General features: G+C 49.2%; 3 protein-coding genes across 3 annotated transcripts in view; 2 read left to right on the top strand and 1 right to left on the bottom strand.

Annotated features, from left to right (window-relative positions):
- The window catches only part of LOC149912559 (rho GTPase-activating protein 32-like), a 490,746-nt gene that overhangs the window by 171,066 nt on the left and 291,849 nt on the right, over positions 1-27,831 (top strand). The gene's annotated exons all lie outside the window — the stretch shown is intronic.
- Positions 3,791-8,207, top strand: LOC149912565 (rho GTPase-activating protein 32-like). The gene is made up of 11 exons (XM_090130861.1): positions 3,791-3,886; positions 4,532-4,654; positions 4,836-4,913; positions 5,227-5,308; positions 5,789-5,932; positions 6,209-6,311; positions 6,407-6,539; positions 6,705-6,787; positions 6,925-7,032; positions 7,390-7,535; positions 7,999-8,207. Exons 1-11 carry the CDS (start codon positions 3,833-3,835, stop codon positions 8,205-8,207), a joined length of 1,263 nt encoding a protein of 420 aa, XP_089986987.1. The 5' UTR covers positions 3,791-3,832.
- Positions 13,601-23,546, bottom strand: LOC149912566 (uncharacterized). The gene is made up of 7 exons (XM_090130862.1): positions 23,460-23,546; positions 22,782-23,248; positions 21,789-21,847; positions 20,712-20,876; positions 19,563-19,683; positions 17,573-17,663; positions 13,601-14,504 (listed from the first exon to the last, which is right to left on the bottom strand). Exons 1-6 carry the CDS (start codon positions 23,544-23,546, stop codon positions 17,651-17,653), a joined length of 912 nt encoding a protein of 303 aa, XP_089986988.1. The 3' UTR covers positions 13,601-14,504; positions 17,573-17,650.

Here is a 27,831-nt window from a genome sequence, read left to right on the forward strand (position 1 = left end):
TGGCAAATTGAATAACTGAGTGGTAAAGGGACATAGATACCTCACTGTTTCATGGAACCTTTCGATTAAGCATCTGAGCACTGCGTACAGGACTTGGGAATATAAGTATTAGAGGATCATGGAATATCTGTATTTGGAAGGGACCTCGAGGATCATGTATTCCACCTCCTGGTTCCACACCGGACCTCCTATGGGTCAAGCCCTGTGTCTGAGAGCATTGTGCAAATGCTCTTTGGCCTTTGTCAGCTCAGTGCCAAACCACTGCCCTGGGGAGCCAGTGCCAAATTCCATGTATCTAGTTCATCCTACAGAATGATGCCAAGAACAGTTATAGAGATCGACTTACAAACAAAATTCTTGTCTTGAATTAATGGTACACTCACCATTTAAAAAACGAAGAAAAAGAAAAAGAAGAAAAAAAAAGAAAAAAAAAATCAAAGCCACATTCTGTCTCTGGCATTTTACAGTATTGTCAGATTTTTGTAATTCTGTTGTGTCAGATCAAGGTTCTCTCATCGTGAAATAATGACCAAATTCTCTTTTCAGATCTAAACATACAAATGCTAAAGGCAGCAGTGCTGTTCAAGAGTACATTACCAGCTCAAACACTGCTTTGGCTATAAAACTGAAGGTAGTAAGGAATTTTATCAAGGAGTTAGAAGAAAACATGTAAGTGTAGATTTAAAAGCAACCTGTATTGTTACTTAGAGTTTGATATAGTGTAATCCAATGCACAGTACTTGTAACGTGTGTTTTACAAAATGCTGTGCAATGTAGGCATCTATTAAGATAAATGCTGCAAGTTCTAATATGTCCATGACCTTTTCATACTGTTCCTTACTCCTACACATCACTACGAGTAGTTCTTCTGTCAGGAAGGATCACATGAGTAATTAACCTGTGACCTTAAGTTTGGAATTAAATGCATACAGTGGAAGTAAGAGCTGTGGGTTATTTTGCTCTTTCAGTGTTGAACAGCCGAGGTGTTTTGTTTTGGAGGGTGGATGGTGATGGGACAAGAGGGGAATGGCTTTAAACTGAGACGGGGGGTGTTGAGGTTTAGGTTGGATGTGAGGAGGAAGTTTTTCAGCCAGAGGGTGGTGAGGCACTGGAACAGGTTGCCCAGGGAGGCTGTGGATGCCCCATCCCTGCAGGCATCCAAGGCCAGGCTGGATATGGCTCTGGGCATCTGGATTTGTTATTGTAATCACACTAAGGATCAATAAATCCAAATGCTTCTAGCATAACCACGATTACAGGCAGTGTTTAGACAAGCTCTTACAGGAAAACCATGAACACAAGGCTAGAGAGAGACTAAGTGATGCACTCTGCAGGAATACTCATGGAAGTACTCACAGTGCAGGAGTCTGATCTGATTACAGATGCTGTGCTTTAAGTACCCCTTATCATATCTTTTTTTTCACTGTTGTGCAGGGGTTGGACTCAGTGATCTCTGGAGGCTGGAGATGCTGTTTGCTAATGGAAGATGGAGAGAGGAAAAGCAAGTCCAAGGCATGCTGTGCATAGCCACCACATGGCATCTGCACCATTTCCCCCTGCACAAAGGAGGAGCAGCTCACAAGCTTGGCCTGGGCCAGGGAAGGGAGCAGACAAACATCTGGACCGACCCCAAACGAGCTGGTTCTGCAGGTTGGGTGTCTTCTGCTGCTTGTGTCACATCCTGCTGCTCAGCGGTAGATTTGTTCCTGCTCAGTGCTAACAGGAAACTCACACAGCATTTCTGTTTCAGCTGTGCCAACGCTTTGATCCCTTGCTGCTTGGATGGGGCGTTTGAAGAATGATGCCTGTGCTGATGTCCAGCCAGGCTTTGGGGATGAGTCTCCACACCAGGGTACGACTGACAGGACTGAGGGTTGGGGATCCAGCCAGGTCGAGTCCAGTGTGCTTTGCTCTTGTTCTTAGTGCTTGTTTTTGCTCAGGAGGGCAGGAGGTGAACCTCGTGCAGCAATGCCTGCAGACGGGGTTTGCAGAGAAAGAGGTCCTGCAGGCCTTGTGTGACAACCACGGAGCTGCAGCGAGGCTGCATCAGTGTAAAACACCAGAGATCCACGGAGGTGTGAAGGGGAGCTGTGGGCTGCAGTCATGCAGGAAGGGATGTGCATGCTCGGGGTTTGGTTGTTGTGTGTGTGTTAAGTGACTGTGATACCACTGCTGGGTCAGTGTGAGTGTACGGAACAAGTGTGACAGCCTTTTTGATGGAGCCCTGTGAAAGGAGTCCTATGGACTTGAGATCCAACTATCAGCCCGTGGGCATCATCAAGGAGTTGGGGTAGGGGATGAGGCAAGGGAAGTTGGGCTGAGAAAGGGATAAAGCAGTCTGGCAGTAGTTCTGTGTTTCTCCCATCTCCTGCTTTATTTCCTTCCAGGTGAAATAGATGGGTGCTGCAACATGCCCTTGAATGTAACAAAACCCACTCTAGTGTGGATTTGACATGGGCCCAGCACTGCAAGGTACGCTGCTGGGAGGAAGCGTCCATCTGGCTGAGGGCAGGAAGGCCCTCCAGAGGGATGCACTGAGGCCAGTTGTGCGAGGCTCAACAAGAGCAAGCGCCAGGTCCTGCGCTTTGGTCATGACGACCCCGTGCCAGCTTCTCCAGGATTTGGCTGGGGTAGAATTCCAAGCAGCCCCTGATTCCAGAACGTTGGGCTGGGCTGTTGGAATCTTCTGCCCTTGTGACTGGTCTTGCCTCCCCACCCTGTCCGTCGTGGTGGAGCAGCCTGGTGGCCCTCAGTGATGTCATAAGGGCTAGAATGAGGGGAGGAGCAGTGCGTGCTGCGTCCCTTCATTGGAGCGCTGGAGCTCTGACTGAGCAGCTCGCTTGTTGCACTTGTGCACCGACTGCGTCCCTTTGTCTTCACACCGTCCTGTGCAGCACCTTGTAGGTAAGCTGAGACAGTGTGGGAGAGACGGGGGGACAGTGAGTGCTGAGAACTGCTGGCTGGCGGAGCTCATAGGATCACATTATCTCCATCAGCAGAGGGGTGGCCATGAGGGACAGGGAGGTGATCGTCCCCCCCTGCTCTGCTCTTGTGAGGCCCCAGCTGCAGTACAGTGTCCAGAAAGACAGGGAGCTGTTGGAGAGGGTCCAGAGGCGAGCCACAGAGATGATCAGGGGACAGGAGCACCTCCCCTGCAAAGACAGGCTGAGGGAGCTGGGCTTGTTCAGCCTGGAGAAATGGAGGCTGTGGGGAGACCTCATGGCAAGGGGAAATGGTTTTAAGTTGAAAACTTAAGTTTTTAAGTTGAGGGAGGGCAGATTTTGGTTTTTCCCTCGTAGTCTTTGCTAAACCGTGGAAGCAAACTGACCTGCTCTTTCTCTCTCCTCTCTCCACCCTCTGCCTGCTTCCCTGCTGCAGCTTTTGCTCGTGGAAGATCAGAGCAAAGTGACAAGGAACGGCTGCGGATTCGTGAGATTTCTCTCCCTCGTTCTGATCTCTTGCCAGGTACCTGCCATGCTTTGTCCCCCCACATGCTTTAGCAGCCCGTGACGCCCCGTGTTTAGTAACACAGCCTCATCCAGCTTTGATGGGACGCTGGTCACGTGTGGGTTTTCTCCACGTGCTCTGCAGCTCAGCCCTCAGAAGGATGCTGTCTGTGGTGCTGTGACCAGCTGGTTTTATGGAAACCAATCCCTTAGGCAAAGAGTCCCAGCCCCAGCTTGTGCAGAGCTGCACAGCATCACCAGGGACACCAGCAGGCGTGCTTGGGCTGTGTGAGTGTGCCCGACAGCTGTAGGGAGCACAGCAGAGATGTGAACAGAGAAAATAAAAGTGTGTTTCTTTTCCGTTCCAGCTTGTCACACCTACGCTGATGGCTGTGGCGTGCAGCGAGATCAGCTGTGGGCCTGACCTGGCATGGACAGAGGTAGAGTATGAAGCTCTGATTGGTCTTTGTTCCCTGACTGCAGCCAGCAGAGTGAGCCGCAGATGTGCTCTCCTGCTTTCCAAGAGAGCTCCTCTGTGGCAAGACAGTAGTGCAAGTGTGGCAAGTTTATAAAAGTACCAGAGCCATCTCGGCTGTGGGGTTTGTCCTCTACTGACTTTTCCCTTGAAATGGCTGCAGAAACAACAATCATTCTCTGCTCTGTTTGGCCTCGCTGTTGGTTGGGCTGCTCAAGAGAGCTGCTTGGTGCTTGCAATGGCACTGTTTGCACCTTGTAACTGCAGCCGTAGCTTTGGTTTCCCTCTTCACAGTCTCCTAGCATCTTAAACAGTCAGCCTTCCTGCACAAAGAGTGCAGGAAAGGAGGGGGCAAAATGGACAAGGCCACCTGTCTGCGTCAGTGCCATTGCTGATTAGTCTCGGTGGGGAGAGATGCATCTTTGCTGGCGTGTGCCTGCTGCACACCAGGGAGAGAAACAGCCGTTATTAGACTTGCAGTTCCTTCTGAAGTGCCCATGATAAGGACCGAGTGCATTTCCTGCAGCTTTCTCTGCAGATGTGCTCCTCACCTTGAAATCCTCCTTGTTGGTTCCCAGCTCCTCACCGTGGCCTGTGCTCTCTGTTTCAGGCTGAGAACAAGGGGAAGCCCCTGCTGGACCATGAGGTGGCAACTGTGAATGTTCCAGCTATTGCTGCTGCCCATGCTATTAAGAGATACGTTGCCCAGGCAGCGGATGAACTCTCCTTTGAGGTAAGCAGTTCAAGGCGTTCCTTGTTGCTCAATTTTACAATGGCAAATGTCTTCAGAGCTGCACTGGTGCAAGTGCTCTCAAGCTCGGCGATGTTTGGCAGTGCAGAAGAATGCAGTCATTTGAGCTGTGCTTTCCTCCCAGCCGTGCTGAAGCTGGGATTGACGTTGCAATCTCTTGCAGGTGGGAGACATCATCTGTGTCATCGACATGCCACCAAAGGAGCTGACCCCCTGGTGGAGAGGCAAGCTCGGCTTCCAGGTAGGCACAAGCTTCAGACTGGAGAGTGCAACTGCAGTAAAGGCAGGAATCTCAGCTTAGAGCTGCTCTGCCTGCATAGGATGCCTAATGGACATAAACAGTTTCCCTGTGTCGGAGTCAGAGGACCTTGCCTTTGGCTGCAAATGTTGAAAAATTATTACCTTTATGCTGTGAACTATGGCCATTTTCTGCTGGATAGTCTTATGGAACGTCAGGCAAGCACGTTCCGAGGGAAATGTTACGTGGCTTTTGGTTTAACAGTTCAGACCTGAGAAATGCAGCATGCAATAGTTGGCCTCTCTTCTTGTTACAGGTTGGATTTTTCCCAGGGGAGTGTGTGGAACTGATGAATAAGAACATTCCTGAGTCACTCATAAACTCAGTGCCAAAGCCAGGTAGGGATGTTACATTTGATGGTGTGGGGAAGCAAAATGAAGTCATTTTTGGGGTGCGTTCCATTTTTAGTACCTCCTTTATCCATCCCACATTGTCTTCTGGGTTGATGATTCTTCATGCACACCATTGGGGCAGAGATTTGGCCCATACCTCCTGTGTTTATGATTGGACTTGGCAAAACTATAGAATCTTCATAGAATGGCTTGGGATGGAAGGGACCTCAGGGATCATCATGCTCCAACCCTCCTGCCTCAGGATGGTCTCCCAGCCCCCACATTTAATGTGAGACTAGACCAGGCTGCCCAGGGCCCCATCCAACCTGGCCTTGGGATCCTCCAGAGATGGGGAAAATCCCTTTTTGTATGTACTGGTTGGTAATGTTCTTCCCGTTCTGACATGCTCTGTAGAATGTGCTGTGCTTGGCCTCGTCCAACGGAGCCAAACCTGAAATGACCTGGTTTCTTCCTTTTGTTGTGCAGAGCCCAAGAAACACAGCAAGATCCTTACCTTCCTTCGTTCCTTGGTGAAGGCCCGCCCAAAGAAACCGACCGAGCGGGAGGTGGAGAAGGAAAGGGTGTTTGGCGGTGACCTGGGAGAGCATCTTCTCCACTCCGGTCGTGATGGTAAGGAGCTGCCCATTCCTGAGATCTTCCTCTGCTGGGCATCTAAAGAAGATGAAAGGGAGCTCATATCTAGCAGGGGGCAGGCTGATAGCCGTGGAGACACGTGTAATGGGAGTTGATGGCTGAAGGATCAAGTGAGGCGGATGCTCCTAAGAGACAAGCACATCTGTATTTGCTTCAGCCAAGCCTGGCTGGGCTTAGTGGATGGGATGTGAAGCACAGCCTGCAGCACGATTGAATCAGGAGCTCCACTGACGGCTGGCACGTGTTCTTCAGTCCCCCAGGTCCTCCAGAGCTGCGCTGAGTTCATTGAGCAGCACGGCGTGGTGCAGGGGATATACCGCCTGTCCGGCGTCGCGTCCAACATCCAGAGACTGCGGTAAGAGTGCTGCGACTGACACAGCCTGAGTGCATCTGGTGTGGCTTTGGGCTTGCCTTCCTCTCGCTCAACCGGGTTTGCGTCCTTCTCTCCAGGCAGGAATTTGAGTCTGAGCAGATTCCTGAGCTCACCGTCCGTGACGTTCACAGCGTGAGCTCCCTCTGCAAGATGTACTTCAGGGAGCTCCCGAACCCTCTGCTCACCCACCAGCTGTACGGCAAGTTCTCGGTAAGCACAAGGCCACGTCTTTCATTTCCCTCTTCCTGGGCCTCTTGGCAGATGGCTGCAGCAGTGCCCCAGCTCTGAGGCCCTTTTGCTGTCAGCCCCACGAGGTTTACTCGCAGTGGTGTACTAGCCTGATTGGTGTCTCGCTCCCTTTCTGCACTACTCCAGGATGCTGTTGGTGCCGCTACAGAGGAGGAGCGGCTGCTCAGAATGCAGGACGTCATCCAGCAGCTGCCCGCTCCTCACTACAGGTCAGTGCTGCCCTCAGCCTGCTGAGCTCAGCCCTGCTGCATTGCAGAGGGCAACGATGCGGTTCCAGCCTTTGTCTTTCTGAATTGCAGCACGGCATGCTTGTTGGTGCTGAATGTTTGCCTCTCTTGTTTTCCAGGACACTGGAGTACCTGATGAGACACTTGGCGTGTCTGGCTGGGAGCTCCAGTATAACAAACATGCATGCCAAGAACCTAGCCATTGTGTGGGCTCCAAACCTCTTAAGGTAAACTTCTGGTTCTGTTTCAACACAACGCTTCATATGTTCTCCAGAAAAAAAAACAATCCTCCCTTTTTCTCCATCAAATGTGCTCTTCTCCTGTAAAATCTGTTGCTGACAGCAGAGCAGGAGCCTGGGCTGTTCTCCAACCCCACAGGCACAATGTCTAGGTGACAATTTCTGCAGTCTTGGTGAGATGGGACTGACGTGTCCTTGATCATCCAGGGGAATTTCTGCAGTGGCATCACTGATTGCCCACTGCGGAAGTCTCCAGAGCCTCAGCTGACAGCTTTTGGCTGCAACAATTCAGACTCGGGGAAACGGTCTTGGAGAAATGACTTCTAAAATCTGCCTTTTCTACAGATCACAGCAGAACGAGTCTGCCTGCGCCAGCGGAAGAGCTGCCTGCATGGAGCTGCAGACACAGTCGGATGTGGTGGAATTTCTCATCAGCCACACAGACGTCCTCTTCGGCTCCAAATCCGGAGCAGACATCGCAGATGCAGCAGGTGAGTGTCTTCCTCCATTAGCTTGATCTTGACCTGACACCTTGACCAAATGCAGGCCTTCTCCAGGATGTTTGAGATACTCTTTTACCATCAAGGGGACAGCAGACCTCTGGGCTTCCACTAGGGTATGGCATCCTGTTGCTGGATGCTGAGAATGTCCAAGCCCAAACTTCACAAGGAGGAAACCGTCATTATTATGGTTTGCATGCAGGAGAAGCTTGATGCAAGTGTGGCAGCGAAGCTTTCTCAGTTCCCTGCCCCTTTTATCTAGGGGTGAGATCTCTTAATGATGACCGTGTCCTTTGCCATAAACACACCTCTGCCCACATGGTTATTTTGGGCTCCTCTTCTTCCAGTGGCTCGGATAAGCAAGCCTGAGAAAAGTACAGCACGTCCCCCAGAACTGTGGTGGCTGTGCTGCTGCTTTCTGATCCTCGCTCTTACCTGTGGTTTTCCCTGACAGGGCACAATTCTCTCCCAGGGCCCAAGTCTGTGGGGGTATCTTCTGCTGCCACAAAGCTGCTCAGCCTGGAGGAGGCACAGGCACAGAGGCGAGGCCACAGCAGCTCTCCCCCTGTGACAGAGAGCAGCCAGGACATTGAAGTGGAAGAAAGCCCTGCAGCTGGGCAGGGCAAATTCCACACCGTCATCGACTTTCCATCTGACAGGTAAAGAGGACTTTCTTTTCCAGCACCTAGCATCATTGTTTGGGTGGGTTTTTCTGTTTTTCTGCAGAAACCAGGCAGTGCTAGGAACAAGCAACTGCTGCCAAGAGCTCAGTGCTGCTCTTCCCTCACCCTGCACCACGCACGACTCACAGCATTGGCTGTTTTCTCTCTCCAGACAAAATCCACCCAGCAAGAATGAGGAATCACCAGCTAGCAGTTGGTGTTGCTGCTTCAGCCTCAGGAAGCCATCCTCTGGCAGCAAACGCCAACTGCAGCGCAATGCCAGGCAGCCCTCAGAAACAGCAGTGGTAGTCCTGGCAGGTAAGGGTGCAAATGCAGTTTCCAAATCCCTGCTTTTCATGAACATAGAATTCAAGCTTGCTCTGCACTTGTATCTCCTTCTGGCATTCCAGCCCCTGCCTAGCATCTTCAGTTCACCCCTGATCAAGAACCACTGTCGTAATTCAGCTTGTGAAAGTTTGACACTAACCCCTGTGTATCCTTTCTAGGTGAATCGAGCCCTTGCCAACCCAGAGGATCCAGGGCAAGTAGTGAGGATGCTCTCTGTGCTTCCATCAGTGGAGAGCTCATAGGAAGCACAAATTGCTGCAGTTCCAATAGCAGCCTTCCATCTAACAACATTAATGGAGAGAAGGAGCTCATGGAAGTCCATGCTCTCATTACACCTGGCTCTGCTGAAGTTGCTGACCTGTGCCTCCCAGACACCACAGTCACAAGTGTGGATTTTAACCAGGAGTCTCTGCAGTGCAGCCCATCTGAAGCACAGTGTGAGTGCCCCAACAGCAGCACCTCCATGCAGGAGCAGGTCAGCATCAGTGAGGAGGAGCAGAGCCTCTTGCAAGGGGACTTTCAATCAGACCTCCAGTCCCAGGCACCGGACAGCAGCACTGAGAGCTCTGAGCCACTCTCTCCATGACAAGACAGGATGAGTCCCATCGTCACCATCGACCTCTCACACCCTCCTGTCTTTTATACAATAATAAAAGCACACTCGTGCTCAATCAACGCCTTGACTGCCTCCAGTGCCTTCATTCAAACAGATTGGGATGAATGCAGCACACAGCAAGGCACCCCAGCTTGCAATGCTGTGGCTGTGGGGTGCGTGCAGCACAGCTCCGGGTTTGTTCCTGTTTTGTCTGGCTTTGGGATGTCTGCAGGGGGAGCTCTGCTACCATTTGGCATGGTAGCAAATAATCTCTCGCATCCTGGATGCTGCTCATGATACTCCCAAGCTTCCTGGCTGTGGCTTTGTGATGCTTTTCAGGGCTTTCTGATGCATTTTCATGCCTTGCCCGCTCCTTAACACCTCCCTCCTCCCATCATGTCCTTTCCTGGCTCCCACCTACGAACTGGCCCTGCAGATCATCTCCAGACCTGTCATCAGCACACTGCGGCAGGAGAAGCTCCCCCTGGCCAACGTCAGGCAGTACTGCTTGGTCTGCAGCTCAGTGGCCATTTCCCTTTTAGGCGGCTCCTGCAGAAGAATCAAGCAGCAGAAGAATTTGCTCACCCTGCAGCACACAAATGCTACGAAAGCAGAAACAACCTGGGAATCTCTGGGTCTGCAAGAATTCACAGACACTCACCGACTGGGTATGATGTTTCCCTCCCATCCTTGATTTCCTTCTCCCCTTCTCCTCGTCGGATCCCACTGCTGAGCCATGATCAAGCTGCCCAGTGTGGCAGAGCATCGTGCAGAGCCGTGCTGGCACCTCCTCCCCTTCCTCTCCTGCAGCTCAGACTGCAACCTGAGCAAGTTTTTTTCTGAGAAAGTGACCAGCTCTTTTCCATCCCTTTGCCCCTACAAACAGTTGTCCAGAGGATCTCGTCCAAGAATTCCTGGAACAGCCTGCAGCTGGCTCTCCTGAAGTTCAGGCTCCTGCCTTTGCTTCCTGCCAGGCCCATATTCCTTGAGATCACCAACTCAAGGAGGGCATGGTCACTGCAGCCCTGACCGCCTCCTGTCGTAACCCCTGGTGTGCACCATATCCAGCAATGCTTCCCTTCTGCTTGCTGTGCCCAATGCCTGCACCACAGAGTGATTCTCACTGCACTCCAGGAGTCTGTCAGATTGCTTGCAGCCAGCCATGCTGATTTCCCAGACTGACTGGAATTTTATTTATTTATTTATTTATTTATTTATTTATTTCCATTTTCTAGGTAGGAAAATGAATTTCTGAGCCAGGAGAAGCAGAAGTGAAACAGTCTTCCTGGCGCTGCTCAGGTTGCAGGAGTTGCCAAGTGCTCCTCAGGTAATGTGTGCTGAAGAGCTGACCTTGGTGGCAGGGGCTGTGGCTGCATTTTGTGCCTGTCATGCGGGAATCCAAGAAAGCCTATTCAGAGCAGGAGCTGCAGAGCGAGATAAACATCACGAGAAGGTAAGGCTGAGAAGCAAGGACACCTCCAGAAAGAAGAGAAAAACTGAGTCAAGTGAGCTGCGTGACGGCCGTGTGATGCTGACCATGATTGGAGGAAGAGCGCATGGCTGGGAATGACTGATGGCTCAGGTTGGTTGGGTGCCTGTGTGCACAGAGTTAAGGAGTGTTTGTGGGATGTTTTGCTGGCATCTAACGTAAACTTGTGAATGCATAGCAGGGATGTTAAAATCTGGAATAGACTGTTTGAATCATTCGCATCTGATTTCGTGCCAGATTGCCACACTGTCAGAACCTGGGGCCCAGGATTTTCCTTTAAGAGTGCCAACTGCTTATTTTAAATGATAAAAAGTAACATTGAAAAAAGCTTCCCTCCTTGCATTAGAATAAGGCATTGATATTTGATGTTTCTGTCTTTCCATTCCTTTAGCAGCCTGGGTGTTGATGCAGCTGCATGCATCTGCTGCCCTCCCCTTCTGTTTTGTGTAAAAGAACAGTAAAATATGCAATCAGTGTGAGATCTTTCTGAAGTATTTTACTTTATTTGCCCCTAGGCTGCAATGGCTGGGAAATGGCAGTGTCACCCAGGAGCCCACACGGTGACCTGATGTCTCATTGTTGGGGTCTATTGGAAACCACCACGATGACAGAAGAATGCCTGGGATTCCTCCGGCCCAAATGCCAAACCTTGCACTTGGCTGTGCTGAACCTCATGAGGTTCACCCAGGCCCACCTCTCAAGTCTGCTGAGCTCAAACAGATGTCATTTTACTCGTGTCCTTCCATTCCGAGTCCATCTGTTCCCCAAAGCAAAAGAATTCTGACCAAGGCTGCAGTTGCAGCTGACTTCCCAAGGCTGCAAGACGTGGTGGTGACACAGCCTTGTGCTTCTGCAGTTGTGCTCATCCCACGTTTCCTTTCTCTGTCTCGCAGGTCAGCTCCTGCTGGAAGCAGATGGTATCCCAGTGTGAATGAAGGTCAGTGCAGGAGCAGCTGCTGATGGGAGGAAGGAAGTCCATGCTGAAGAGCTCTGAAGCATCTGCAGGTATGGTTCTGGAGGAGGCAGCAGTGATGTCGGAGGGCTCCCAGCAGGAAGCTGTCTCATCCAAATTCTTGCTGAGTGGTTGGAAGGGAGCTTTCTGCATGACAGCAGCACCAGTTGCTTGCTTCAAATGCTGCAAAGACAAGGATTAGCAGGAGTTCCAGTATCTACAGTATCATCACGAATCACGATAGGATTACAATGTGTCCTCATACAAACGCAGCCATTTCTCCCTGAGTCCAAAGGCTGTCCGGAAAGCATCTTTGAGGTCTCTCACACCAAACCACTGCTGTCCGTGTGGGATCTGACTCATTAGGGTATAGGGGTTAGGAACCACAGGCTGTCTTTTGAGAACGGGTTCAGTCATTTCCTTACATCTTGCACCAGCCGATACGTGCCGTCTGCCTTCCGTGCCGACAGGATTGGGGTGTTATAAGGCCACAGACAAGGTTCCAGAAGACCATCCTTAACCAGTGTCTGTGTTACAGCTTTTAGACCCACTCTCCCTTCTAAGGCTATGGGATATTGTTGCTGTTTCACAGCTCCACTCCCTCCTTGGGCAGTTATTTGTAAGGGAAAATTGTGAGTCCACCCCGATTTCCTTCCCCTGCCCATACCTTTGGATTCATTTCTTCTTCATCACAGCTGTTAACACATTCATTGACCCCTGATATCTGTTTCACAGACTTGCAGCTGTAATCCTCATTTAACTGTTAAATCTCTCCCCCATAAATCGGTCCCTGCTTCAGGCACACAGAACAATTGCCCTGCAACTATTTTATCTTTCCATTTTAGTTCTGTGGTCTCCAAGAGTGGAGCTGTCACTTCTGATCCCTCAGCCCCAGTTATGCACAACAGCCACATCCAGATACACGTCTGGTACCTCTGAACTAGCTAATGCTGTAGGATGGAATGTTGTTTCTGCACTGGCTATCAAATGTGGGATTGCTCTGAAGCAGTACAGCACCATGTGTTTTGTAATTTGCCCTTAGAAACAGTTTGAAAAAGTAGAAAGACTTTATTAGTATTAGTAAAAAGAAGTTATTTCATAACATTTTTTAGAAATACAGTTGTTCAATCATGTGATCAATTCTCACTTACAGAACTGTAATAGTTACAAATTGCATGGGTTTAGTATTAAGGACCAGAAAGCATGTTGTAAGGCCATTCTGTTTGGATAGGAGAAGCTCAGCAAAAGAAAAACAGACTCCAAAGAAGCCAGGGCCTCCACACAAGGCCGAACTGACTCACTCTGTGGGCAGGTTGGGATGCAACAGGCAGGCATCAAGAGACTCCCCTCTGTCCTCCTTCCAAACTTCTCTCTCTTCAGGGATGAGCAGGTGTCCAGAAATAGTGGCCAAGTGTTGATAAGCAGCTGTCAGACGTTCAATAATTAGCAGTATACCTGCTGAGCTAGCAACAATTGGTGTTTAGCCAGTCACACACACACACACAGAATGGCCCGGGTTGGAAGGGACCTCAAGGATCAGGAATCTCCAACCCCCTGCCACAGGCAGGACCACCAACCTCTGTACCACTGCACATATGCACATTGCTGGATAGAAACAGCAGTGTGGGAAAAAACTGTATGCTGTGGATGCAAAGGGTGAATCAGAATGGCTTAACAGCTCAAATTATGAATGTATTTTCACCTTCACATTACCCATACAATGTCTGAGAAGGAGCTGTGTGTCAGATTTTTTTTTTTATGCTTCCTTTCTTTCACCAGCCCTCATGTGAAGTGCCTAGCTGATGGCAGCCCTGCTCAGCCTCAGAGAAAGGTGACCCCAGCCAGCATTTCTGTGCTTTGTGTCCTGTGTCAGCAATAACTCTGAGTAACTAATGCATTCAGGAAAATCAGGGTCTGTTAATGGAGCATGTGCAAACATAAAGAGATACAAAAACCCAGTCGATATCTGAGCTGTTATGAATGATTATCCCCACCTCTTCTGTTTGCAGCTCAGTGACTGTGGGCAGCCAGTCGAGCCAATGCACACCCCAGAAACATCAGACAAGGCACTTCTGACCTCGTTCTTCCTGTGACCTTACAGCACTGCCCTGCAGAATGAATGTGTGCCTGCAGAGATCTCTCTTGGCATGACTTCAAGAGCAGCTCAGTCAGTAGTTCACAACTTCACACCCATCTGGCTGTTAGATCTACGAGGGAACTGCTGATGTCAGAGCTAGAACATTGCCAAGCTGCAACAAAAGCTGCATGGCACAAGTGCCCATGGGACCTTTTTCATGGCCCTGATGGAAATCACTGCAGTTGTTTTCTCTTCCCATTTGCTCAAGTAATGTCACAGTACTTGTGGTGCCACCACAGCCAGAAGCACTGCTGAGGAAGAAGGTCCATTGCTCAACTATACTGTTAGACACAGCTCCCAGAAGCTTACAAACTAAGGTTCTATCTCCATAGCATACTGGAAAATAGACAGATTTTTGTGCACCCTCTTGGTCCTTCCTTTTCAAAAGCAGTGGGAAAGACAGAGCCTCAGTTAGCACAGAGTTAACCCAGGGTTAAAGGCAAGGTAATATAAAGGGGTTTCTGCCCTGCAGTATGACTGTATTGCTCCCTCTCAGTTTAAAGCCTGGTAGCCATCCAGAAATACACTGCACTGACAGAATATTTGATAGGAAAAACAAAAAGAAAAAAAAAGAAAAAGAAAAAAGAAAGGGAAGACATAAGAATGAATGTGGTTTATGGGTCAATTTATGCGGTATCATTAGGGCTGATGCACAAAATCTGTGTTTGGACATCTCTCCACATTCCTGTTCCATTGGTGCCACAGAAGAAATGCTCCCGAGGGATTTGGCAGAACAACGTATGATCTTCCATGTCAGTGTAGGAAGGTCTTTTCATTCTGTGGGAGCAAAGAGAAAGAAAAGCGATGAGAAGAATAGCATCTCTACTGTGCTGGAATCCTTGTTCCCAGTATGACCAAACACTGAGTCATTATGAAAAGAATAAAATGTGACAAGAAATTCTACATTTGTCCCTGCATTCAGACCTTGAAAGTCATATTGATGCTCATGCTTTCCTTGGTACAGTAATTAAGGATGTGCACTGACTCTCAGCCCCAAGATGAAGAGGTGTTTTCTAAACATTTCCTTATTTTTCCCACTGGGCCCATTGCTCTAACTTAAAATACATCCTCAAAGCACTTTTCCTCTCATGGATGTTTCCAGCCAGCTTCCCAGTCTATGACATTTAGGGATTTGATCCGATCTGAACCTTTACGTAAACCTTTTGAGACTTGCCCATCACTGCTTCCATTGCTGTTTCTGAAAAATAACCTCAAGGCTATGTAATTAATCGTTCCTTGTTTTAATCTCCCAACCCAGGTAGATTAATGCCTACGCTGACCACAGATCAGTGATTTCTGGAGTCTTCTGCAGAGCAGCACATCTGTAGTTACAAGTTCTGAGTTTCCTTAGGAGGAAAGAAAGAATGAACAAAAGAAGGAAGGAACAAACATATTCTCAGGAGGAACTTTTCAGGGACCAATTCACAAGCAAAGGAAAACATGCTGTTCTCAGCAACCAAACAATGTACTTTACGCTGCCACAGGGATTGATAACACGCTACAGCTAGAGCATATTTAAAGGGCTCCATCACTGCTAGGCCAAAAGCTGACCCGTTTAAATCCTTACAGTATGGCAAGAAATGCTCTGACAACTTTTTCAAACTTGAAAAAACTGCTCCTGCTGGGCAGCCCAGTCAGCACTAGTATCCTCCCAGGTAACAAGCAAGAGCTATAGACTGGAGCTGAGCTGCTGGCCAGAAAAAGCATAGCTTGTCATATCAAGACTGCTAAGAGAGGTAAAGGGTGTGACTGCCTCCTCCAGCTGCTACGGCCTGAGACCACTCCTGAGCAGCCACTGGCTGGCAGCCCAAAGGCTGGGGACCCAGGATCTGTGCTCAGGCTGGAGGACACTGCTGCCACTCTCCTGTTTGCAGAGTCAACCAGAGATGAAACTCAGCACGTATCCCAGAGACACACACACAGGATGCTGACACAGTCAGTCACACAGACTGCCACAGACAAGAGGCTGCCTTCACCAGCACCTACACACAGCAATCCTGCACAACAAACACACTCCAGTCCTTTTCCTCACCTTTGGCTTGCAGAGACAGAAGCTCACCAGTGCAGCACACACACAGCACTCAAGCTGCAGAAGCACACCTGCAAGCACTGATTCAGCCTCTCTGTCCAACAGCACCCCTGCTTGGATCCCTTAAGGAGCAGCACAGCAGGGCCTCTATCCAACACCCCTAGGCAGATCTCAGGCCCTTACACAGGATGGCTAAAATCAGAAGGGTCCCCTGGAGATCATCACCTCTGTGGCTGCAAGTAAAATGCCCCCGACTCCAGAGCTGGCACCAACTTTTTGCTCACATACACAGGTCTCACCAGTCCTTGCAGCAATACGTACACATGGGGCAGAGTGTGTGAAGATACTGAGCAAGTCCAGATTGAATAAGAAGTGATAAGCAGACAGACTGTGGTCAACAAACACAGATGCCAGACACGCCCTGACCAGCTCTATTTTACACAACTTTCATAACCTTGATTTTCCAGCACCTTCACTCTGTTCATCCCTGCTTCCCCTTTTCTTTGTGCATCTCACCATGGTTTGCAGCCTCTACTGAGTCCCAGATTATCAGGGATTTGTTTCTTGTCATTGTAATTGTATTTGTTTGGTCAGGTCTATGGCATCGTTTATTTTGGTTTCTGCCTTCCCCTTTTTCCTTTAGTTTCCCACTCAACAAAGTCCCTAGCAGATAACCTTGCTGGAACAAACACTCTCACACACTTACATCCCCCCACCAGTAACTGTGACTGACCAGGCAGCTTCCCATTACAGTCCTGCTTATCCTTTGCTGGTCAGGTCTGTATCTCTCTATGCTCCTGCTTATGTCCTCCTCCCTTTCCTATTTCCCTTGTTACACTGTAAAACAGTCTTTGACCAAATATCCTTCAGGGAGCAGACACTCTCCTTCCATACCCCCTCACAAAGGCTTTAGAAACATTCAAGAATGACCAGTGACTCATCCTGCTTCACATTCAGTTGTGCTTGGCTGCATCTTTCCAATGGCTTCTTGACTCAGTGACTCCACTTGACCTACAAGTCAGCCCTGTGCAAACTTACATCACTTCTGAACACAGCACTGTTCCTTGCTTCACCTCTAAGGCTGGATGTGGCTCTGGGCAGCCTGGTCTCCCTTACACACATCTCCCTTACCCCTGCCATCAGCATCCCACTTGAAACACTTCCCCACCTGTATCAGCATTTCCTCTTTCACACAGCTGCTGTGCCAGGACCTGCAGACTCCACAAGAACAGGAGAACTCCGCAGACGACAGTGATTCCGTTCTCCGCCCCAGAGCCTCCAGTGCTCAGCATCACACTGGGTGTTGTAAGAGCGGAGTGCTGACCGTCACGTCTCAAGCCAAGAGCTTCAGACTGAGCTGCAGTGCCAACGCACTGACACTGCCAGCCAACCTGATGGGGCCACGAGGAGGAGGAACTGCAAGCCAACAGGACCACAACCACCTGAATTTCAAGCAAACAAGAACCAGCACTTGCACTTCTTAGCTCCAAAAACGAAACTAACAATTGCAAAGGAACCTGATGCAGCCATCTGACAATCTGACATGCCCTGGAAATCAGTCTGCAGCACTTTCAACTGCCCTACACCAACTTCCAGCTTCTGCTTGCCGCTCCCTAAAGGAAGCAAGCAGCCAAAAGCAGGAATTTGTCGGGCTGGCTTCACCTGGCAATGAGCAGTCCTTAGTGAATGAGAATGGAAAAAGCCAACTGGGTATTACCATCTCATCTGTTCCTCCCAGGGTTTTACTGTCTCCTCACATCTATCAGAGGAGCCTGTGTGAGATAAAAGAACACTACAAAAACCAGTCAGCATGTACCTGTCACGGTGGATCAGAAGGGAGTTCAGGAGGGCTCCATCCCCTCTGATGCAGTCAAGGCAAAGTAAGGAGAACACCTCAGATGCCATTCCTGTATCAAGACAAAAAGAAGAAACAAAAACAAGCACGAGCTCTCAAAATCTCAGACCAAAAGCTACTAACAAATGGCCAGAGCAAGCAAGGCACAAATGAAACTGGCTCCACAGTATTTCCAGCAATGGCCAAAATCAGAAGCCTAAAACTGCATCTGAGAAAGAACAAGGTTGTACAATCTCTTCTAACACTCAAAAGCATACAGCCCAGGGATTCCCTGTACTGTAAGTTGCATGATGAATGCTCTTCTTCAGAAGCAGCTTCCCTTTTTGCTGCCAGCTGTGATCATACAAAGGGCTGAAGGCTGTATACCAGAGGGATGAAGATTCCCCAGAGGTCACGAAATGTGACTGACCCTACAGAAATCAGAAGTGTTCAAAGATACAGCCCGGCCTCTGCTGTCTGACCATACCTAACCATGATTTCCATCTCACTGTGCAATCTCTCAGAGGCAAACAGCACAAGCAGAGCCCTGCACAAGGCGCCAGCAGCAATACTAGAGGTCACCTGGCTTTGGTGGACGTTGAGGAACTGAGTGTGTTCACTACCAGGGGACTGAATGGATTCACCCCGCTGTGTGACAAGGCGGCCTGAACAAGAAATTTAAAGTGCAAAGGAATAACAGCATCAACAGCACGAGCCCAAATTTCATCTTAGGTGAAGATGAATCTTTTGCAAAATGGCATAAAATGTAAATACTGGAAATTTAAGAGTTTGCTTTCCCACTTTCAGAGACATTTCCTTCCTCTACAATACTTGCTGTGAACACTGCTACACCACTGTGCTCATCTCCAGAATTTCAGCTAACGATTTTGTTCACGATGCCTGGTGGCAAAGCAAACACAACCACATTCAACTGTTCTCATACTGCAGGCTGTTACACTTCTAGAATTAGAAACAGAGAACCACAAGGCAGAACGAGAAACATCCAGTGATTATCTCACACAACACTTACCTCAAAGTTACTCATTGTCCCTGCTTTATCTTCAATCCTACACTTCTGACACTTGCAAATTTGCCAGCAGTTAACATGAAAAATGGCACAGAATACAGTCACAGCTAAAACTCAGTCATTATTAGAGGAATGGCTACAAAACACTAACAGCCCAGGGAAATGCAAGAGCAGCATGCACTCCCTCCAGAAATGCTCCCACACATCTGCAGGTCAGGAACCTCACACCAGGCATACTTTCCAAGTATTCAAGGAATCCTCAATGCATTTCTGAACTGAAAGAATTGCAACTGGAGCACTTGCAAATTTTCAGGGTCAGCAATAGCCTTTACAACAGCAGCTACTCTGCAGTGCTGAGATTGCCTCCCTAAGATATCTCTCACTGAGCAAGGAACACCAATCTTCTCTTACACAGAAGAGTCTTCTTTCAGTGCTGACAAGGATTACCTCATATTCATCAAAAGGCTCCAGAGCCTGCACTCTGTGTTGCTCATCTTCTGGAACACAGCAGGTGAAACACTCGCTCACATCTAAAACAGAAATCCCTCAAGATGATTCCTTCTGGAAGAAAAGACTCACTTCCCACAACACAACAAAGACCCTCCATGAAGCATCTGCATGGGGGGTCTTTAAAACTGCCCAGCTGGAAAGAAGCAGCAGCTCAAAGTCTGATGAGATGTCTTGCCTAAACATTTCTACAGAACACCTAAGATGAAAAGCCTCAGAGGAACCCATACGTTGCCTTATCCCACACCAGCAAACAGGCTGCTTCTTGGCGAGGGACCTTCAGATGACTAGCCACATCAGCAGAGCAGGCAGCAGCTCTGCCTCGGCCCTTTTTGCTTCAACCCAGCTGGCCCAGCTGGCGACTTCTACAATTACCTGCAGTTACCCCTTCTGCAGGTGTCTCAGTTTCCCATGGCTCTGAGGGCTGCAGGTACTCACTTTTCCAAAAAACTCTTCTGCTGTGCTTCACAATCAGGCTTGGAGACAAAGAACAAAGTGCAGAGTCCAGCTGGCTGAAATGCTGTTGCATGACACGTCCAAAGGGGTCCTCTGGGTGCATCTGCTCATAGAGCAGAAAGCATGCATGAGAGAAATGCTCTGCTGCCCACTGATTCAAGGCTCCTGACCTGTCGGGAGACGGACGTACGGATAATTAAATACCCGTGGGACCACCTCTTGTAGGACAGGTGCAGCTTCAGGCATGCTATTAAGGCATCCTGACACATAACATACAAAAGAGAAACCTGTACTGGGGATCTATGGAAGTCTCATCCATTCATAGAGAGAGTCTGGGATGAGAAGACCCCAAAATTTTAAAAACAAACAAACCAACCCACAGTACTTCAGGTTCTTCTTCTTTGTATTTTCCTAACCTCCCTTTTAGGTTCACAGTACAGATGAGATTGGAGAAACCTCTGGACGCCATCTGCTCCAACCTCCTACACCAGCAGAACCACCCAGAGCTGCCTACCCAGGACCATGGCCAAGTAGAGTCATAGCACGGCCTGGGTTGCAAAGGACCTCAAAGATCATCTGGTTCCAACCCCCTGCTGTGTGCAGGTCGCCAACCAGCAGCCCAGCCTTCCCAGAGCCACATCCAGCCTGGCCTTGGATGCCTGCAGGGATGGGGCATCCACAGCCTCCCTGGGCAACCTGTTCCAGTGCCTCACCACCCTCTGGCTGAAAAACTTCCTCCTCACATCCAACCTAAACCTAAACACCCCCTGTCTCAGTGCAAAGCCATTCCCCCTTGCCCTATCACTCTCCACCCCCACAAACAGCTCTGGAAGATCTGCAAGGAGGGAGACTCCACAGCCTGTCTAGGCAAGCTGTGACAGTGCCCATCACTCACACAGTCCAGAAGCGTTTGCAGATGTTCAGACAGAAGCTCCTGTGTTCCAGCTGTGCACACTGCCTCCTGTTATGATGCTGTGGGAATCAACTGCTCCCTCATACCTACAATGCAAGGAGCTGTTTGGAGCCTGCACAGAATCCACGAGGCTTTAGTTTTAAGACACAAGGCTCCCATGACTTGCAATGAAGCCTCTGCTTCTCATTTCACAGCCCAGCTAACCAAGGACAGCTCACCTGAGCTGCTGTTTGCCATGGAGGTGAGCACCACCTCTGCTATGGAAAGGGTGGGGACATCACTGTCCAGTCCTGCTTCATCTACAGCTACGCTCAGCTTTGGCAGCTCTGATAAATCCACTCCCAGCCACCTGTGATCCTTTCCACAACAGGCGGTGGTGACTCCTGTGGGACAAAAGCAATGCTAACTCACTGCAGTGGCTGTGCAGGACTGAGACCAAGACCAGGAAAATCAGTACCACCAGCAATCACTCACAAGGCCCAACTCAGTTCTTCTGTGAAATGAACAAGAAAATCCCAAAACTGGATGAACCATAATAGGGTAGCATCCAGAAGCATCAGGAAAAGACCCAATAAACTCAGAACTGAAACTCCATTATTCCTAGCATAAATTTCAACTACTGACTTCCAAGAGTTGTATTTACTATACGAACACAACTTTGTCACCTTTACTTTAACAACATTCTTATATCACTGCTCTCATTTACAGACATTTCAATTCAAGGTAAGAAAATGCCACTGCTTTGACAAAATAGTTTCTCTCACATCTACCAAATCATTATCAGATTTGTTTGTGGGTTTGGTGGGGGGGTGGGTTTGTGTATTTTGTGTTTTTTAATCTCAAAAAAAAGATTTCATTTCCGTAAGATGGCTTTGGATTCTGAACCACGAGAACTCCCTGCAAACACGAGCACTAGTCCTGCAGAGCACTGTTCTCACAAACAGGTCCCAGCTTATGATCTGCAAGCATTATGCAGGCATGCTTCTCATGACTACCATCACTCATAAGCTGCTTCACTCTCTTCTGCCAAAATCAGACTGTAAATAACTAGGCAGTAAAGTAGGTCTGTATGGTAGCTGCTCTGTTGCCTCTACGCCAGAGAAATCCAGCACCTGTCCCTGTCCTGAGATTTGTTCATCTGCACGCTTCTCAAAGGCAGCCATCACCAAAAACTGAGTGGCCTCCAGCAGTCGCCCATCCCAGTGTTTCCTCTTATGTTCTTCTAACATCTCAGTCATCTCACCACTTCTTCTGGACACAGAGAACAGGATATTCCCACCTCCTCTGACACCCACCTTTGGCTTCAAGTGCTTGGAAGGTTATTGGTACGGACAGAATCCTTTTCCACAGGGTGCTGTAGGTCGATAAAATGTGGACAGATTCAACAGGAAACCAAACCAGCACCCCTACCCCCCCCTTCCTTCCTTCCTACCGCCTTCCTTCCCTCCCCCCCTTATTTCCCCCTTCCTTCCTTCCCCTTTCCTTCCTTGCCCCCCCTTCCTTCCCCCTTCCTTCCTTCCTCCCTTATTTTCCTTTCCCTTCTTCCCCCCCTTCCTTCCCCACCTTCTTTCACCTCCCTCCTTCCGCCCCCCCTTCCTCCCCCTTCCTTCCTTTCCCCTTCCTTCCCCCCCGCTTCCTTCCTTCCCCCTTCCTTCCCCCGTCCTTCCCCCCCTTCCTAAGCCCCCATCCTTCTCCCTTCTTTCCTTGCCCCCCCATCCTTCCCCCTTCTTTTCTTGCCCCCACTTCCTTTTTGCCCCCCCTTCCTTCTGCCTTCCTTCCTTCCACCTTCCTTCCTTCCCCCCCTTCCACCTTCCTTTCCCCTCCTTCCTTCCTCCCCGTTCTTCCCCACCCGTTCCTTCCCCCTTCCTTCCTTCCTTGCCCCCCCCTTTCTCCCCCTTCCTTCCTCCTTCCTTCCTTTCTCCCCCCCTCCTTCTGCCTTCCTTCCTCCCCCCCTCTTTCTGCCTTCCTTCCTCCCCCTTCTTCCCACCCCGTTCCTTCCCCCTTCCTTCCTTCCTTGCCCCACCCTCCTTCCGCCTTCTTTCCTTCCCCTTTCCTTCCCCCCCCTCCTTCCCCTCTCCTTTCCTTCCCCTTTCCTTCCCCCCCCTCCTTCCCCTCTCCTTTCCCTTTCCTTCCCCTTTCCTTCCCCCCCTTCCTTCCCCTTTCTTTCCCCCCCCTTCCCCCTTCCTTCGCCCCCCTTCCTTCCTCCCTTCTTCCAGCCCCCCCCGTTCCTCCCCCTTCTTCTCCCCCCCCCCCCCGGTCCTTCTCCCTTCCCCCCCCCCCCTCCTTACCCTTCCTCTCCTCTCCTCCGTGTCCGTGACGGGGGCACAGCCCCGGGAAAAGGACAAACAACCGCAGGGCTCGCAACGCTTTGCCGCGAGCCGGCCGGCCCCGGGCTCCGGGAGAGGGGGAAGGGCAGAGAGCGAGCAGATCGTTGGAAGCGAGAGAAAACGCGACGGCAGCGAGCCGAGGAGGAACGGCGACTCGCCGCACGAACCCGATCCGGCAAAGCGAGAGACGCGAGAGCGTCCGGAATGCCGGTCACAGCGCGGCAGTGCGAGGGAAAGCGCCGCTCTGCTCCGCGGCGAGCTGAGACGGCTGAGCCGGGCCGGAGGGAGAGGGGCAGCCGCTCGGGTCCTGTGCGGAGCTGCACCCCGCTGCCTCTGCCCGCCAGCTCCTCGGGGGGGCCGCCCCTTCCCCAGCCCCCGCCGTCCCCCCCGCACCGTTTCCCCCTCTTCCTCGCCTCCTCCCTCTCTCCCTCAATGTGTCAGTGGCCGTACGTTCAGGTGTTGTGATGACAGATAATGATGAATGCCCGTGATATCAGAGGTGACTGTTGGTGGTACGGCAGCAGAGGCTGAACCTTCCTACAAATGCTCCATTACGTTTTGTTGTCGTGCCAGCAGAGGGCAGCAGAGCTGCAGTTTCCATCGAAATCAACAGCAGGCATTACTTTTGGAGCGACCTACATCGGAGTGTCCAAGTATCCGTATGCACTTGTGTACAGCAGTGAAAAAGTCATGGAAAAAGGCCCCTGCGAGGAATGCAGGGAGCATTGCCTTTGCCAACCCCTGAACAAAAGACTGCAGTGTTTTTCTCAGTAATGTCCCAGACGTTTCCAATGGGAGAGAAGGAATCTGTGGGACTGACGGTGGGAAATTCAGCCTCTTTTTTCATCCCCAACAGAGCTGAAATCTGGGCGACCAAAATTACCATGAGGTATCTTGGCAATGTAGAAGCCAGTATCCTACACCAGGGTAACCCGTGAGTTCTGCCAAAACCCCAAAGCATTGACTGCAAAATGCTACAGTGGAGGAGTGGAAAAGTGGAGAAAATCTTGTTCCTGTGTCCTGGGAAACTCTAGCAGCTTTGTGCCATGGTGAGAGGCCCTTTCTCTAGTAAGATAAGGGCACACCAATTTTGCTGGAGAAGTAAGATCGTGCTTTCTTGGCAAGTAGAAGAAATACGGAAATAAATTTAGAAATTCCTCAGAAATATTTTTGGCTGAGACTTTTTCAGTCCACATCTTTAACCTTTTGGAACACTTTTAATTCTTCTATTTCTGTTGTTGTTGTTGTTTTGACATGGCTTTTTTTTTTCATTCCCATTCAGCATTTTGGTCTCTTATCTACTTATCTGTTGGTAAAACGTGTGAGTGTTTCAAAAACATGTCTAAAGACAGAATTAGTTATGCCAAGGATGAATACACAGCTAGAAAGCTGGCTAAATTCCCAGCAGAATTAACTTTCTGTTTCTAATGATCAGTGAGAAATTAGCTGGTAACACATCTGAGGAGCTGCCAATCTGGGTTTGTCCAGCTAGCTCAGCACAGGTGATACCAGCAAGCAAGCAATGACATAAAAATACTCAGCATGAAGTGCCTTTTGCAAAGAGTTGCCAGAGCATTTCAGATCAGCACTGACTGTTGGGAAGTTTCTATCAGTGCTGTACTATTTCATCAAGGATTAATGTAAGTGCAGTGCCATCATTGCCCTCCATTTACTGAAGGTGCCTCCACACATTCTGGTTGTTGGCAGACACTCAAAGATGTGGAAGGTTTGATAGGTAAAAGAGCAGCTCCCTCCTTTTCCGTGACAGCTCTTTGTTCATTAAACATTTGTATATGATGTATTATACTTTTCAGACAGTCAAGAGAAAGTCAAAAGGGTTTTTTTTCATTTTCAGAATATAGAGGTTGTTGGTGCGTTTTTTTGTTGTTTTGTTTTGGTTTGTTTTATTTTCCCATAACTGAATGTCTTAAAGAAACGCAAATAGTTTGAAGACCATTCTTCCCAGAATGCATCTTCCAGTTGAGAGGAATAACATTTCTTACTTAGCCTGGAGCTTGAAAGGATGGATAAGGGAACTGGCAGCTCTACACTTTCTTATTTAAAAAAAAACATATAGCTGAAAGGAATCATGTAGTACGTAATGCAGCTATCAATATATCTGGGTGCTTTTTTTTTTTTTTTTTGGTCATTTATTGATCTTTCTTGTATTTCAGATTGATCAAGCAATCCACCAGCTTTGCAGAATTATGCCTACCCCGCAAGCCAGAAATGCTTCAAACCCATCAGAAGACATCTGTAAATACCTTGGCACAGCCCTTCTCCAGATCAGCCCAGTGAGGGCTGAAATAACTCATGATTCCAGCTGACAACGTGCTGCTTTCTAACAGACGTTTTGCAGGAAGGGTTCTTTCCTTTGTCATTTGGCACAAACCTTTTCCTGCAGAGAATTAAAAATAAATTTCACTGCCGGAAAGATGTGGAGATCATCAACACTGCGTTGCCATGCAGCTTTTGTTGCAGCTTGGCAATGTTCTAGCTCTGACATCAACAGTTCCCTCGTAGATCTAACAGCCAGATGGGTGTGAAGTTGTGAACTACTGACTGAGCTGCTCTTGAAGTCATGCCAAGAGAGATCTCTGCAGGCACACATTCATTCTGCAGGGCAGTGCTGTAAGGTCCCAGGAAGAACGAGGTCAGAAGTGCCTTGTCTGATGTTTCTGGGGTGTGCATTGGCTCGACTGGCTTCCCACAGTCTCTGAGCTGCAAACAGAAGAGGTGGGGATAATCATTCATAACAGGTCTGTTATCCATTCGGTTTTGGCATCTCTTTATGTTTGCAAATGGTCCACGAACAGACCCTGGTTTTCCTGAATGCATTAGTTACTCAGAGTTATTGCTGACACAGGACACAAAGCACAGAAATGCTGGCTGGGGTCACCTTTCTCTGAGGCTGAGCAGGGCTGCCATCAGCTAGGCACTTCACATGAGGGCTGGTGAAAGAAAGGGAGCATAAAAAAAAAATCTGACACACAGCTCCTTCTCAGACATTGTATGGGTAATGTGAAGGTGAAAATACATTCATGATTTGAGCTGTTAAGCCATTCTGATTCACCCTTTGCATCCACAGCATACAGTTTTTTCCCACACTGCTGTTTCTATCCAGCAATGTGCTTATGTGCAGTGGTACAGAGGTTGGTGGCCCTGCCTGTGGCAGGGGGTTGGAGATTCCTGATCCTTGAGGTCCCTTTCAACCCAGGCCATTCTGTGTGTGTGTGTGTGACTGGCTAAACACCAATTGTTGCTTGCTCAGCAGGTATACTGCTAATTATTGAACGTCTGACAGCTGACAACCTGCCCACAGAGTGAGTCAATTCGGCCTTGTGTGGAGGCCCTGGCTTCTTTGGAGTCTGTTTTTCTTTTGCTGAGCTTCTCCTATCCAAACAGAATGGCCTTACAACATGCTTTCTGGTCCTTAATACTATACCCATGCAATTTGTAACTCTTCCAGTTCTGTAAGTGAGAATTGATCACATGATTGAACAACTGTATTTCTAAAATATGTTATGAAATAGCTTCTTTTTACTAATACTAATAAAGTCTTTCTACTTTTTCAAACTGTTTCTAAGGGCAAATTACTAAACACATGGTGCTGTACTACTTCAGAGCAATCCCACATTTGATAGCCAGTGCAGAAACAACATTCCATCCTACAGCATTAGCTAGTTCAGAGGTACCAGACGTGTATCTGGATGTGGCTGTTGTGCATAACTGGGGCTGAGGGATCAGAAATGACAGCTCCACTCTTGGAGACCACAGAACTAAAATGGAAAGATAAAATAGTTGCAGGGCAATTGTTCTCTGTGCCTGAAGCAGGGACCGATTTATGGGGGAGAGATTTAACAGTTAAATGAGGATTACAGCTGCAAGTCTGTGAAACAGATATCAGGGGTCAATGAATGTGTTAACAGCTGTGATGAAGAAGAAATGAATCCAAAGCTGTGGGCAGGGGAAGGAAATCGGGGTGGACTCACAATTTTCCCTTACAAAGAACTGCCCAAGGAGGGAGTGGAGCTGTGAAACAGCAACAATATCCCATAGCCTTAGAAGGGAGAGTGGGTCTAAAAGCTGTAACACAGACAGTGGTTAAGGATGTCTTCTGGAACCTTGTCTGTGGCCTTATAACACCCCAATCCTGTCGGCACGGAAGGCAGACGGCACGTATCGGCTGGTGCAAGATGTAAGGAAATGACTGAACCCGTTCTCAAAAGACAGCCTGTGGTTCCTAACCCCTATACCCTAATGAGTCAGATCCCACACGGACAGCAGTGGTTTGGTGTGAGAGACCTCAAAGATGCTTTCCGGACAGCCTTTGGACTCAGAGAGAAATGGCTGCGTTTGTATGAGGACACATTGTAATCCTATCGTGATTCGTGATGATACTGTCGATACTGGAACTCGTGCTAATCCTTGTCTTTGCAGCATTTGAAGCAAGCAGCTGGTGCTGCTGTCATGCAGAAAGCTCCCTTCCAACCACTCAGCAAGCATTTGGATGAGACAGCTTCCTGCTGGGGAGCCCTCCGACATCACTGCTGCCTCCTCCAGAACCATACCTGCAGATGCTTCAGAGCTCTTCAGCATGGACTTCCTTCCTCCCATCAGCAGCTGCTCCTGCACTGACCTTCATTCACACTGGGATACCATCTGCTTCCAGCAGGAGCTGACCTGCGAGACAGAGAAAGGAAACGTGGGATGAGCACCAATGCAGAAGCACAAGGCTGTGTCACCACCACGTCTTGCAGCCTTGGGAAGTCAGCTGCAACTGCAGCCTTGGTCAGAATTACAGCGGGCACCGTAAATTAAGTGTGACCTCTGAAGTTGTTGCCATGATCAGAAATAGACGCTGAAATCGCTCACATAACTGTCGGTGGTTCCCTCCAAATTCTTTTGCTTTGGGGAACAGATGGACTCGGAATGGAAGGACACGAGAAAAATGACATCTGTTTGAGCTCAGCAGGCTTGAGAGGTGGGCCTGGGTGAACCTCATGAGGTT

The sequence above is a fragment of the Phasianus colchicus genome, chromosome Z, assembly GCF_987193195.1.
Source record: "Phasianus colchicus chromosome Z, bPhaCol1.hap1.1, whole genome shotgun sequence".
Classification (NCBI taxonomy): domain Eukaryota; kingdom Metazoa; phylum Chordata; class Aves; order Galliformes; family Phasianidae; genus Phasianus; species Phasianus colchicus.

Excerpts from the sequence above, each read along its gene's own strand:
- LOC149912565 (XM_090130861.1), top strand. The coding sequence starts at position 3,833 with ATGGCTGTGGCGTGCAGCGAGATCAGCTGTGGGCCTGACCTGGCATGG. Across the intron at positions 3,887-4,531 it reads CTGACCTGGCATGGACAGAG|GCTGAGAACAAGGGGAAGCC; the intron begins GTAGAGTATGAA and ends TCTCTGTTTCAG. Across the intron at positions 7,033-7,389 it reads TGGGCTCCAAACCTCTTAAG|ATCACAGCAGAACGAGTCTG; the intron begins GTAAACTTCTGG and ends CCTTTTCTACAG.
- LOC149912566 (XM_090130862.1), bottom strand. The coding sequence starts at position 23,546 with ATGCTCCCTGCATTCCTCGCAGGGGCCTTTTTCCATGACTTTTTCACT. Across the intron at positions 21,848-22,781 it reads CGGAGGAGAGGAGAGGAAGG|CACCCTGTGGAAAAGGATTC; the intron begins GTAAGGAGGGGG and ends ATCGACCTACAG. Across the intron at positions 20,877-21,788 it reads CCAAGCACTTGAAGCCAAAG|GAGTCACCACCGCCTGTTGT; the intron begins GTGGGTGTCAGA and ends TTTGTCCCACAG.